The 11,852-nt window shown below is 58.1% G+C and overlaps 1 protein-coding gene across 1 annotated transcript; it reads left to right on the top strand.

Annotated features, from left to right (window-relative positions):
* The first annotated feature begins 148 nt into the window (after positions 1-148).
* Positions 149-11,725, top strand: Ret (protein kinase receptor Ret oncogene). The gene is made up of 19 exons (XM_031988278.2): positions 149-738; positions 4,738-4,929; positions 4,996-5,132; positions 5,204-5,339; positions 5,669-5,910; positions 6,215-6,386; positions 6,473-6,570; positions 7,122-7,396; positions 7,461-7,646; positions 7,743-7,924; positions 7,999-8,205; positions 8,278-8,395; positions 8,914-9,088; positions 9,167-9,471; positions 9,694-9,949; positions 10,008-10,137; positions 10,210-10,411; positions 10,494-10,672; positions 10,732-11,725. The coding sequence occupies exons 1-19, from the start codon at positions 414-416 to the stop codon at positions 11,142-11,144; spliced, it is 3,930 nt and encodes a 1,309-aa protein (XP_031844138.2). The 5' UTR covers positions 149-413; the 3' UTR covers positions 11,145-11,725.
* Positions 11,726-11,852: the final 127 nt, after the last annotated feature.

Genomic DNA, 11,852 nt, shown 5'->3' with positions numbered 1-11,852 from the left:
CCTATTCCCCTGTTCCCCATTCCACGATTCCCCGAGCGAGCCGAGCAACCGAGCAACCGAGCAACCGAACGTAGGGATTCTCCCTCGGCCGGGAGCACGCGTACGGCGCGGGGGTGCGCACGCGCTGGAAATTGTTTGATAACGGCGGGCGTCTCGACGTCCTCAGTCCTGGCTGGAACGCCGGAACGTCGCGGCGCGTCGGCTCTTCTTCGAAGCTGCGTCTCGAGGACGAACCCAGGCGTTTAACCCGCTCGCTCTGCTCGAACCCCGTAGCCGCGCGGCGAACAATGAGATGCGTATTCGGCGCTGACGCGACACACGCGACGCACGCGACGCACGCGACGCACGCGACCAAGGAAACCCCGCGTTCGCCGGCACCGAACGGCCTCAGCGGCCGCTAACTCCGATCAGCGATGCGAGTACGCGATCGAGACCGAGATCGCGGTTCGCCTTCGAAGCTCTCGAAGCTCTCGAAGCCCTCGAAGCTTTCGAAGCGCGCGAGATGCCTCGGGTCCCGCGGAAAGGACCACCACCGGCGTCTTCGGCAGGCCGATGAAAAGGGAGATCGCTCGTCGAGAAGAGGCTCGATCGGCGGGCACGCGGAGGACCTCGAGCGGCGCACGGCCCGACGGCGATCGACGGTCCCGATCGTTGCGAGCGAGAGATCGCGAAATCAATCGGGAACCATGGCGGTTCTCCTGCTGTTACTGCTGCAACCTTCGCGGACACCTGCCTCCGGTGAGTCGATACTCGTCTTATCGTCGCGTTATTTTTACCCGGAACCGAATATACATATATATATATATATATATGTGTGTATGTATACGTATACGTATACGACGCGTGGTCGATTTTCGTCGGTATTCGGCGAACTCCGAAACGCTGGAAGCACGCGCCGCGCCGATCTAGTCGGTTGCGCAAAGTCACGCCATGCTACGCAGTACTCCTAGCGAATTAATGCGGCTCGGCATTGTATGCTAAAATTCGCGTGTCCTACGAACCCGTTTCGACGCGGCCGATCGGTTCGTCGAACGATCCGTCGCGAACGTTTCGAGGCGATCGAAGGTCGATGCGAAAAGGTGGAAACTCGCGCCCCGGCGACTTCGAAGAGACGCGCGTCGGCCCGCGGAGATCCTCGCGAAATCGTCGACGGGCGACATTCGCACTTGACCGTAATCGCGGAATCACGGAATCGCGATATCGCGAGGTCGCGTGCAACGCCGGTCTCGCGTGATTCCGATGCAGCTCGGAGATCGATACTGGCCTTTGCTCTCGAGCCGGTGTGTCGACGCGCGTACACCCTTTCTCCGTTTACCCTTTTTCCTTTTCGAACGAACCCGGCGCGGACCGAGATACGCGTTTCAATTCCGCCGGAGAAACACACGGCCGCGGCCGGACAATAGCCGCCAGCGGCCGTACAAACTTGTCGCTTTATTGGTTTTCCGAAAATCGATTCTCCATTCGCGTGCGAACGCTGGAATGCGCTCGGTAACTCGATTCGCGAGAAAAACCCGACGGGAGCGCGGACGAGCTCCGTCCGGGCAAAACGGCGGACCGATTTATATCGAGTTACGAGACGGACGAACCTAATAGACGTAATAATAGAAATTCGTACGTCGCAAAGGATGCAACTCCAAGCGGGCGTCTTTGCCTCTTCCCGATAATCGTCGTTCAGTCGAGCGTCCGAAGGAAAGAAGTTTTCCCTTTCGTCGAGGCGACGAGGCAACGGGGCGCGACTCCCGTCGGAGAAAGGCGAAAGGCTTTTGTTGCGTGCAACCTCGAAATCGTTAGCCAGACACCGCTCTCGAAAGCAAACCCTCGCCCCTGGTGCAACTGCCGCAACTGCCGCAACTGCCGCAACTGCCCCGTCACGCCGATTTCTAATCAGAGACGAAGGCGGACGGAGCGAAAGAGAGAAAGAGAGGATCGCGCGTTACGCACCCCTGCGGCGAGGGGTTGCTCGATCGAGATCCGTCGCCTTTTCCTTTTTCGCCTCTCGCGTCGAGACGCGAGTCCTCGAGCAAAAGCCACGATTGGCTACCCAACCGAGATTTCGCGCGATCGGTTCGTCGAGGATTCTCGATGTCGAGAACAGCCGAGCGTCGAACGATGCCAGTGCGGCTGACTACCGAAGCGGCGACTACGTCGATCCCATGGGGCTTTCTCCCTGTCGGTTTTGCCACACCTCGTAACCCAAATACTAAAACTATATTAACAACGCTCGCTCTCTTTCCTTTTCCCTCTCGATTCTCCGCGGTGGCGGAGGAACGGTCTGTTCGCGAATCCGGCAACCTCGCCGAATTCGATTCGACGAACAGTCGATGATCGCGACGAGGGACGAACGATTCCTTCTTTCTTTCTTTCTTTCTTTCTTTCTTTCTTTCTCGCAGAGAATTACGCGTATGCTAATGTCGAGCCTCCGAAAGCCTCCGTTAATTAAATACAAATCCAACAGACCGCGCGAGACCCGGCGCGTCTGTTCGCGCGGACTGCCGAGCCACCGTTTCTTCGGCGTTTCTACCTGTCGACGAGAATGATATACGGGGTCGTTCGTTAACGACGCGCGACAGCGACAACGACAGCTGAACGAACAGAAACTGGCCGGGTAACGCGGGAAGCCGCGTCGATGGGAATTCGTCGCATGGGAAATCAGCGGGCTTTCGATACCTTCCGCGGCCGAAACCGGCGGAATCGCCGGTAGAATCGAAAATCGCGATTCGCCCGCTCGGGCGGAACGATCGAAACGCGTAATTACCGCTCGCGCGCGCGCGTTATCGATCACGCCGAGTCGGCAAACGAGGCGATAAACGAGAGGATAAACGAGAGGATAAACGAGACGATAAACGAGACGAAACGACGCGAAAATGAAAGAGGAACGGGTAACCGTGGTAGTTTCGCGTCCGGTATATCGTTTGCGCGTTGCATCCGAAACGTACACCGAAACGTACACCGAGCAAACAGTCGATCGGACGTCTCCTATCCCTCGTCCTATCCCATCGTCGAGGATAGCGAACCGCGTCTCGCGTGTTCATAGTTTTTTTAACGATCGGTTCGCCTGGAAGTTGGCGGTCGCGAAGCGGATCGACGAGCGGCGTAGACGTAGACGCGTAGACGGTGCTTAAAAAGTAGGTCGTGTTTACCGTAACTTTGATTAAGCGCGCGGGGCACCTTATTGCCGGTAAAACTGACCCCGGGGCGCGTTTGCTCCGCGGTCAAAGAGGTAAACTCGTCCAGCGGCTAGAGTAGCCCGTAAAACGGCACGAATCGAACGACCGTTGTTCGCCCTTGTCGCGTGTCATCCCCCCGCGTCTTTTCCTCTCGCGGCGAAACGGTTCTCGGGGAAGCGCGGACACCTGCGTCGCGAACACCACCGCGAACACCACCGAGAACAGGGATTACGAAATCTCGTTCGGATCGAACTCTCGGAAGCGCGTCGACGGACGGTTTTAAAGCGGGCGCGTCATCCTAGAAACCGATAAACATCAACGGAGATTTTAAGGAGGTCGTAAGTTCGGTTTCCGACGGCGCTCAACAGTTGGTCGGATCTTTCCTCGGGGTGTCGAAGTAACACCTAAATTTAGTTTAGGCTATTTCCGAAATCGGTGAGTCGGGAACCGTTTCGCCGGCGATCGAGGGAAACGAGCGAACGGGCAGGAAAATGGGGATACGGGGCGACAATTTAAGGAACGGAACGCGTGGAAAAGGGGAACTATTTATCGATGCCACATGCGCGCAGGTGTCCGTGCGTGCGCTCGCTCTGCCTACAGTCCTCTCTCGTTATTTACACGTTCGCGCGCGGCCTTTCCTTTCAACGCCGAGCAACGATTGTTCGGCAACGGAATTGGTTAACGAGGGAGAGAGAGGGCCACGCGGGCGGAGGGGGGAAAAGCCGAAACGACGACGGAGAGACGACGGAGAGACGACGGAGAGACGACGGAGAGACGGTCGAAAGACGGACGAGTCAATTTACACGGCTGTGCGGGGATCGTGCGCGTTGGGGCGGCGTCTACCCTCGCCCTCGCTCGTGCCACGCGGATCCGAAAAAGACACGGAAGATCCTCGCCGATCGGCGTTCGCTGCTCGCGAGGGCTGTGCGTCCAGAGTTGTATGGCTGCGCGTATCGTATTCACGGTCTCTGTTTTCGGGAATTCTAACTCGATGTACGAATAGGGTTTCCAGGATCAACGATCTCTCGTATCTGCGAACTCGGAGCGAGGAAGCGCGCGAATCCGAGATTCGTATAGATGTATCGCCGCGCGCTCGAAACACCTACCACCGAAATATGCCCGTTCGCAGCCCCTTTCGCGTTCCTTTTTAAACTGGCGAAAGGCGTCGCTTTAATACTCGAAACGAAAGGACGGCTGGCTGGCTTTCCGTGTATCGATTAAACGTTCACCTTGACACAGGTAGCTTCCACGAAACTGACCGTGCGTGATCCCTCGTCGTTGAACTTTGCGTCGGCCGTCTCGACGTCGGATAGGCGAAACCGAGAGGAAGGACCGAAAACGGTTTCATCGAAAAACCGTCGTGGACGCGTTCGAGCGGGTCGTTTATCGAGGCACGACGCGAGAACCGATCGCCGCCGCGTCCGGATACGATCGCGAACAGCGCGTCCCTTCCGTTCGTAGGCGAATCGTCGCGATAAAGGTCGAGCGCGGTTCGAAGAACGGGAGCGTGGGCGGCCCCGCTCGGCCGCGCTCGGCCCCGACCCTGTACCTACGCGCGGCTTTCTTCCAGAACTGTACTTCCCCCAATCGGACTTGACCGTGAGGGTTCCGGTCTCGTCGCGGAACGTCGAGCTGCTCCATCCGCGGACGCTCCGCGAGGACTCGACGGAATCGAAGGGTGTCAGCTATCGCGCGACCGTGGCCCGTCACGGCGACGTCGCCTCCATAGACGGCGAGACGAAGGCTCTTCTGTTGCATCGAGGTAAGCGTACCGACAGAGAGAGGAGAGACATATTCGTGTCGACACCGTTCGCGTTTCGGTTGGCAGTGCCGGACGAGCTCGAACCCGTCACGATCGTGCTCCTGGCGAAGGAGAACGGATCGTCGTCGACCGACCGAGCCGTCTCGGAGATCAGAGTTTGGCCCATCCTCGAGAAGCGAATCAATTGCAGCGACCACGTTCAGGTGAGCGGTCAGCTCGACTCTCGGGATCTCGCGAACGCGACGAGGACTACTCGTTTCGATCTCGTTTGCAGGACATGTGCTTCTGGGACGCGTCGAGGTACAGAATCTACGAGAACCAGCCGAGCACGATGATCGGCACGTTCGGACCTCGCCTTTACGCCGACCTCTGCCCCAGCTTTCGCGTCACCGGCTACAACCTGTTAAACGGCAAGTGCTGTTCGAATTATCCGGCGAACTCTGCGACGGAACGAGCAGCCGCGTGGCCTCGTCGCCCGCCGGAAACATCGATGAGGTTCGGGGCGCGACGGCCACGCGGCTGCCGCCCGACAACCCTGAACGGTTCGGGCAATTTCCCCAATTACGGGATCCGCGAGAATCCTGCCGTAGCGCCGCGATTAATCGATAACGCGCTCTCGCGTCTCCGTGTCTCTCGACTCGAAAATTTCCGTCTCGGCCCGCGTATCCTCGTATCGGAAGCCAGCGAGATTCGGAGAACCGGGGAAAAATCGTTTCAACGAAGAACACCACGTTTCCAGGCACGGATTACTTTTCCGCGGTAAACGACACGCTGTTCGCGAACCCTTCGCTGGACAGGGACGCGCTGGGCCCGCCGCCGGCCGGCCCGGGGCCGAGGGTCACCGTGCAGGTTCGATGCGTCGTTTGGGACGAACTGACCGGAGTTCAGTACGCGCCGATCAAGCTGCTGCACGTCGACGTCTTGGACCAAGACGACAACCCTCCGATCGCCCAGAACGGCTCGATTTGGAACGTCACCGCGGTGAGAGAGCAACCTCCTGTATCCTCGCGGCGAATCGGACTCGCTCGTGTCCGCATTGTTCTCTCGCGATCGTTTCCGGCATTGTTTCGGATTGGACGCGGAAAGGCACGGGGGAGCGACGACGAAAGGGCCGAGGAAAACGGATGAAAAGATAGAGAGCGAGAGAGAGAACGCCTCGGGGCTTCGTCTTGATTAAGCTCGGATTTCTTGTTCTCGTCGCTTCGCCTTTTCCTCGTTCGCTCCCGACGGACGTCGCGCCTTGTCCCGTCGCGGATCTTCCAACGATCTTCCGTTCGTTCGACAGGGCAACACGCTGGTGGCCGAGAACACCCTGATACTGAAGGACGCCGACGCGAACAGCAGCAATCGGTACGCCATGCGTATCCTCGGAGACGTCCACGACGCTTTGAACGTCAGCTTCAGCACCGCGCTGATCGAGAAGCCGAAGCTCGTACCCTACACCGCTATATTCGCCGGTGAGTTCGCGCGAAGGCTCGGAGGCGAAGCGCTCGCGGCGACCGGTCGTCGTCACTCGTCTTTCGCGTGGATCTCTCTGTTGCAGTGATATTCGCGAAAACCACCCCCCTGCCGAAATCTCCGTATCGCGTGACGCTTCAAGTGCAGGACGAGACTCTTCTGCCGGGACACGGCGAGAACACGGTGAGTAACGGTGAACTCGACAGCGTTGAAGCCTTCCACGGCGAAGGTAGCAACAACACGCTATCGAGAGACGAGAGAAAGAAGAAGGGAGAAAGGACGCGAAGCCGCGTCGAATCGATCAATTAAGACCGAGTCCTTTCGTTCTCCCTTTCCGGTGCTCTCGAACAAACCACCGTCTCCTCTCTCTCTCTGTCTCTCCTCGAAAAGCCGACGAGTTCTCCTCTCGATGGAAATCGCGGATCGAGCGACCCACCGCACAGCTACGATCGAACGTGGCCGCTCGGCGCAGGGCGGACGAGAATTACGAAAATTCCAGATAATTTCGCTACACCTCGGACAGTCTACCCACCACTCTACTCTCTCTTCCCTGTAATCGCGAAGCGGATCGTTAAACGATTAGACGTGGAAATTCCAGGGATCGCGGTAAACGGGAATTAATGGGGATCGCTGCTCGCGTGGGCGGAAGCTTCTCGTTATCCCCGCGACGAATTTCCGGGCTCCCTCGCGATCGTTGCGGCGCGAGAAGCTTTTCGATCGAGTTTCTGTTCCAGCTGAACATCACGGTGAACTTTTACGGATCGGATCACCGAGCGAGCACCACGACGGCGTCCTCGGTGGCGAGCAGGCAGCCGTTTTCCTATCCTTCGACCGTGAGGATCGCTCGAGTCGCGACCCGGTACTCGCGAGTCGCGAGACCGTCCAGCGAGCCGGCCGCCTCGATCAGCTTCGGCATCAACGGCTCGACAGCGTTCGCCGTCACCCCGAGGGGAGGCATCGTCTACGTGGCCGACGAGCGTCGCCTCGAGACGGAGCCCGACAATCTGCTGTAAGCTCGCGCTCGCTTGGGCGACCGACTCGCGGCGCGACTGACCGGCGTCTTCTCGTTGCAGCCTGACGATCAAGTGGAGCAAGTCGAGCGCCGCCTCGTCCTCGAGGACCATCCGGGTGAACCTGTCGACCGTGCCAGCGGCCAAGGTGGACGCGTGCAACCGCACCGAGCGCTCGCACTCTTGCGCGAACGCGGAAACCGCCGAGGATTGCGAGTCGAGCTGCGGCCTGGCCAGCGGAGTCTTCAGGTGAGGAATCCCTCGCGGTCTCGCGCTCTCGCGCTCTCGCGCTCTCGCCCTCTCGCCCTCTCGTGCGATCTCGCGGTTTCGGGTTTCGGGTTTCAGCAAAGGCAGCTACTCCGGACGGTGCGCGTGGAGGCGCAGCAAGCGGTCGAACGACGTCTCCGGCGGCATGTCGGACCATTACCCGACCTGTTCTCCGGACTTGACCCACTGCCCGGACAACCGATGCGACGAACTCGAGCAGCTGGACCCTCGCATATGCCCGCAAGACTGCGCCCCGGAATGTAAGCGATCGAGCCACTCGAGTTTTCCACCGTTTCGCCGGAAAGACGACCGATACGCGACCCTCGTGTTTCAGCGAACGTGCATTTCGCCCACGCGAACAAAAACGGTCGGGGAATCAAGAGCGGCGCGGGCACTTGCGCGTGCGACGACATGCTGCAGTGCACCTGCAACGTCGAGCAGTTTTCCGCGCGGAGCGATCATTCCGGCAGAGATAAAGACGCCGCGGATGGCAAGTTCCGAGAACGGGAGAACGAGAATCTCGTTTCGGACGCTCGAAAAGGTACTCGCGCGACGTTCCGCGATTTTTCATCCTCTCCGGCAGCTCTCCCCAATCAGAGTTCCAATTCCACAGAGAAGAAGCTCGATCGGGCCAGCGGCCCGTGCGGTCCTTTCTGCATGATCGGAGCGATCGGTGGCAGTTTCTTCGTGCTGATCGCTATCGTCGGCTCGTTCGTCACTTCGAGATACAGGTATGCGAGGGGACGGGAGGTTTGTCCGTCGGCAACGAATCCGATGTTTGCCGCAAACACGGCTGGCTCGCGCGACGCGCGATAGCGCAAGGGGATCGCCGATAATTCTCGAACGAACCCGTTGTGCTCGCGCGATCGGATTCGGCGAATCGTTCGCTCGACAAAGAGCTATCGAGTTTCTCGCCGGATAACGCGATATCGGCGCGCCGTGTTCCTCGGCGATATTTCGGGGACGCGCTTAGGTAGATACGCTTATCAAGGTGCGCTATCGATTTCTCTCTCGAACCACCCCTCGGCGAGCGACCGGTGCCCGTCTTTCGTTTAAAGTTGTAAACCGACCGTCGTAAAACTGATCGCGGAACGCCAACCGCGCGGGCGGGAACGTTTCCGGGAATTTTTTCTCCCGTCGATACGTACGCGCGGAGGTACCGTATCGTCGACGCGACAAACCGCAAGCGATATGCTCGATGAACAAACTCTCTGCTGAAAGTTTTCGCGCGTGTTTCTCGAAACTATAGAATGTCCGCAAAGGGGACGCGTCGAGAGGGCAAGCGAAGAACGGGGAACGGAGACGCGATCGCGATCGGCGCGTCGCCGTCCGATCGCATGGACAGAGGAGACGGGTTGTTCATCGGACTGGACACGTTCACCGCGGCGAATCGTCACCTGCTGCTTCCGAAGAGCTACCCGGTGGTAAGTCTCTCGAAAGCTTTTCATCCGAGCCTTCTTCTCTTTCTGACAAAGAACTTTGTATGTGTCCCCGCCGGCCAGTCGGACCCGAAATGGGAATTTCCACGATCGCGGTTGACCATCGAGCAAGTGCTGGGCGAAGGAGAATTCGGTCGCGTGCTGCGGGCCGAAGCGATCGACATCGAAGGCGCGCCGGGTCCGACGACGGTCGCGGTCAAGACTTTGAAGGAGAACGCCTGCGCTTCGGAGCTCGCCGACCTGCTCTCGGAATACCAGTTGCTGAAGGAGGTCCAGCATCCGAACGTGATCAGATTGCTGGGCGCGTGCACCACGCCCGGCGCACCGGTCTATCTGATCATCGAGTTTGCGGAGTTTGGCTCTTTGCGGTGAGTAACGTCGCGCGTCCGGCGAGGCGAGTTGCCGGACCGTGGAATTTCGCGGCGGCGTCGCAACGGCGTCGCAACGGCGACGCGTCGGGGCAATAACCGGGCTGTAGCGTAATTAAATTCTTCCCCCGCGAGAAATACCTTTTCTGGGGAAATAACGTTAAACGGAGGGATATCCCACTGCTGGCAACCTCCGATATTAAGAACGCGCGCTCTTTGCAGCAACTATTTGAGACGTAGCCGACATTTGGATTCCGAGGGCAGGCACGCCGGCGGATGCTCGTCGCTGTCCAATGTTCGCGACGACGGCTCGCGAATCGCCGAATCGGACGAGACGACGGCGAACGTGGAGTCGGACAGGGAGGCCGACGCCGACGCGAACGCGGCGCCGACCTCCATTCACACCGTTACTTCTCGCGATATTCTGTCGTTCGCTTGGCAAATCAGCAAAGGAATGGCTTACCTCGCCGAGATCAAGGTAACACGCGACCGACGGCCGTTGAATCGCGCAAACTAAATCGCGTGTGGTCGGCCAGCTGGTTCACAGGGACCTCGCCGCCAGGAACGTGCTGCTCGCGACCGGGAAAGTTTGCAAGATCTCGGACTTTGGGCTGACGCGGGACGTCTACGAGGACGACGCGTACTTGAAGCGCAGCAAAGGACGAGGTACGTACACCGCGAAACCTAAATCTCCGAGGATCCTGGTTTAATCCAACATTTCACGGTTCGCCGGCGCAGTGCCCGTCAAGTGGATGGCACCGGAATCCCTGGCCGATCACGTGTACACCAGCAAGTCGGACGTTTGGAGCTTCGGTGTGCTTCTGTGGGAGTTGGTCACTTTGGGCGCCTCTCCGTATCCCGGCGTGGACGTGCACAATCTCTACAACCTACTCAAAGCCGGATATCGCATGGAGAGGCCGGCAAACTGTTCCCAGCAGTTGTAAGCGATTCCCTCGATCTGTCGTACACGCGTCGATCGTGTCGCGATCGATCCCTCCAAATCTCTCAACGTCTCTCCGTAGGTACAAACTGATGGTGTCCTGCTGGCACCAGGAGCCAGGATCGAGACCGTCCTTCAAAGAGCTGACCGGCCACTGGGAAAGAATGCTGGAGGATAGCATCGATTACTTGGACTTGAATCCGCGAACGGTCCAAAACAGATCGTACTTTGCCTCCCTTCACGCGTTGGACAGCCCGAGCAGTGAGTAGACTCTCGTCCTTTCCCGTCCGCTCCGAATCACGTACCTTCCGACGCCGCAGGTTCCGGCAACGAGGAGCCCGACGACCCGACCACCGGCGAGCACATCGTCTTTGGGAACAACGCGCTCAACTACCTCGAGAAGCCTTCGTTCGACACGGTGACCAAGTCCGACAAAATCGACAAGCTCCACACGCTCTGGCAAGCACCCGTGGCGTCTTTCCCCGACGAACGGATCAAACCGTCCTACGTGAACGAGCAACGAGCGAACCTGCGCAAAAATCACTACGAAAGTCCGATAAAGTTCGCGCGAAACGCGAGCGTCGCGAGCGACAGCGAGAACGACCTGGTCACCCCGACCAACGAACGCCCACACTCCTACATCGACATGGAAGGCAAAAAGTTCCCGGAATCCGAAAACCTCCTCGTCCTCGCCGGTGAACGCGATCGGAAGAACGAGAGGGAAGACAACTGAAGAAACGATCGAGCATCCGAACGGTAAAAGTCTACAGGCTGCGCCGAATCGCGAGCGTACGGCGGCGTTTCGTTCGATCGAACGGAATTCCGAGACGCCGAGAGAAGACTCGAATTTTTACGTATCGAATGTTTCTACGTAGACGACTACCACGCACCTTTCTACTCTTATACTCTCCGTTGGAATGCCGAGATGCTGCCGCGCGGATAGATGTGTAATTGCGCAGCGTTCGAGCTTCGAGCAAAACGAAATACGCTTTTCTCAGCGCACATGCTTCCCCGGCTTTCGAGCGCACGCTACAACGATACAACGCGTACCTAACGTCGCTTCTGTAATTATCATGGTGCGACGCCATCGCGAACGAACGAAACGAAACGAAACGAAAGGAAAATTGCGATAAGTGTATCCGAACGAACAAGTCGGTTTTGTATTTATGTATAAAGTATAGCATTCCATTACGTTAGTCGGTCGACGCACGGTAATAATCGTTTATCGCACAAAGATTCGCGTACGAGTTTAGTTAGTATATTTGCTGTATCGTGTTTCGTGATTCTTCTAAGTTGACTAGTTCTAACGAAAATGATGCACCCCCTCTGAATGTGGCCGTTACCGTGGGCATCGTTACCCTCTTGTACCTAATAATGTCTTGGTATGAATTGAATAAATTTCATTGGACGAACAGAAAGAAGATGCGGCGAATAAACGCAA

This window comes from Nomia melanderi, chromosome 11 (assembly GCF_051020985.1).
Source record: "Nomia melanderi isolate GNS246 chromosome 11, iyNomMela1, whole genome shotgun sequence".
NCBI lineage: Eukaryota > Metazoa > Arthropoda > Insecta > Hymenoptera > Halictidae > Nomia > Nomia melanderi.
The sequence above is the reverse complement of the archived record's forward strand: the minus strand, read 5'-3'. Positions and strand labels throughout refer to the sequence as shown.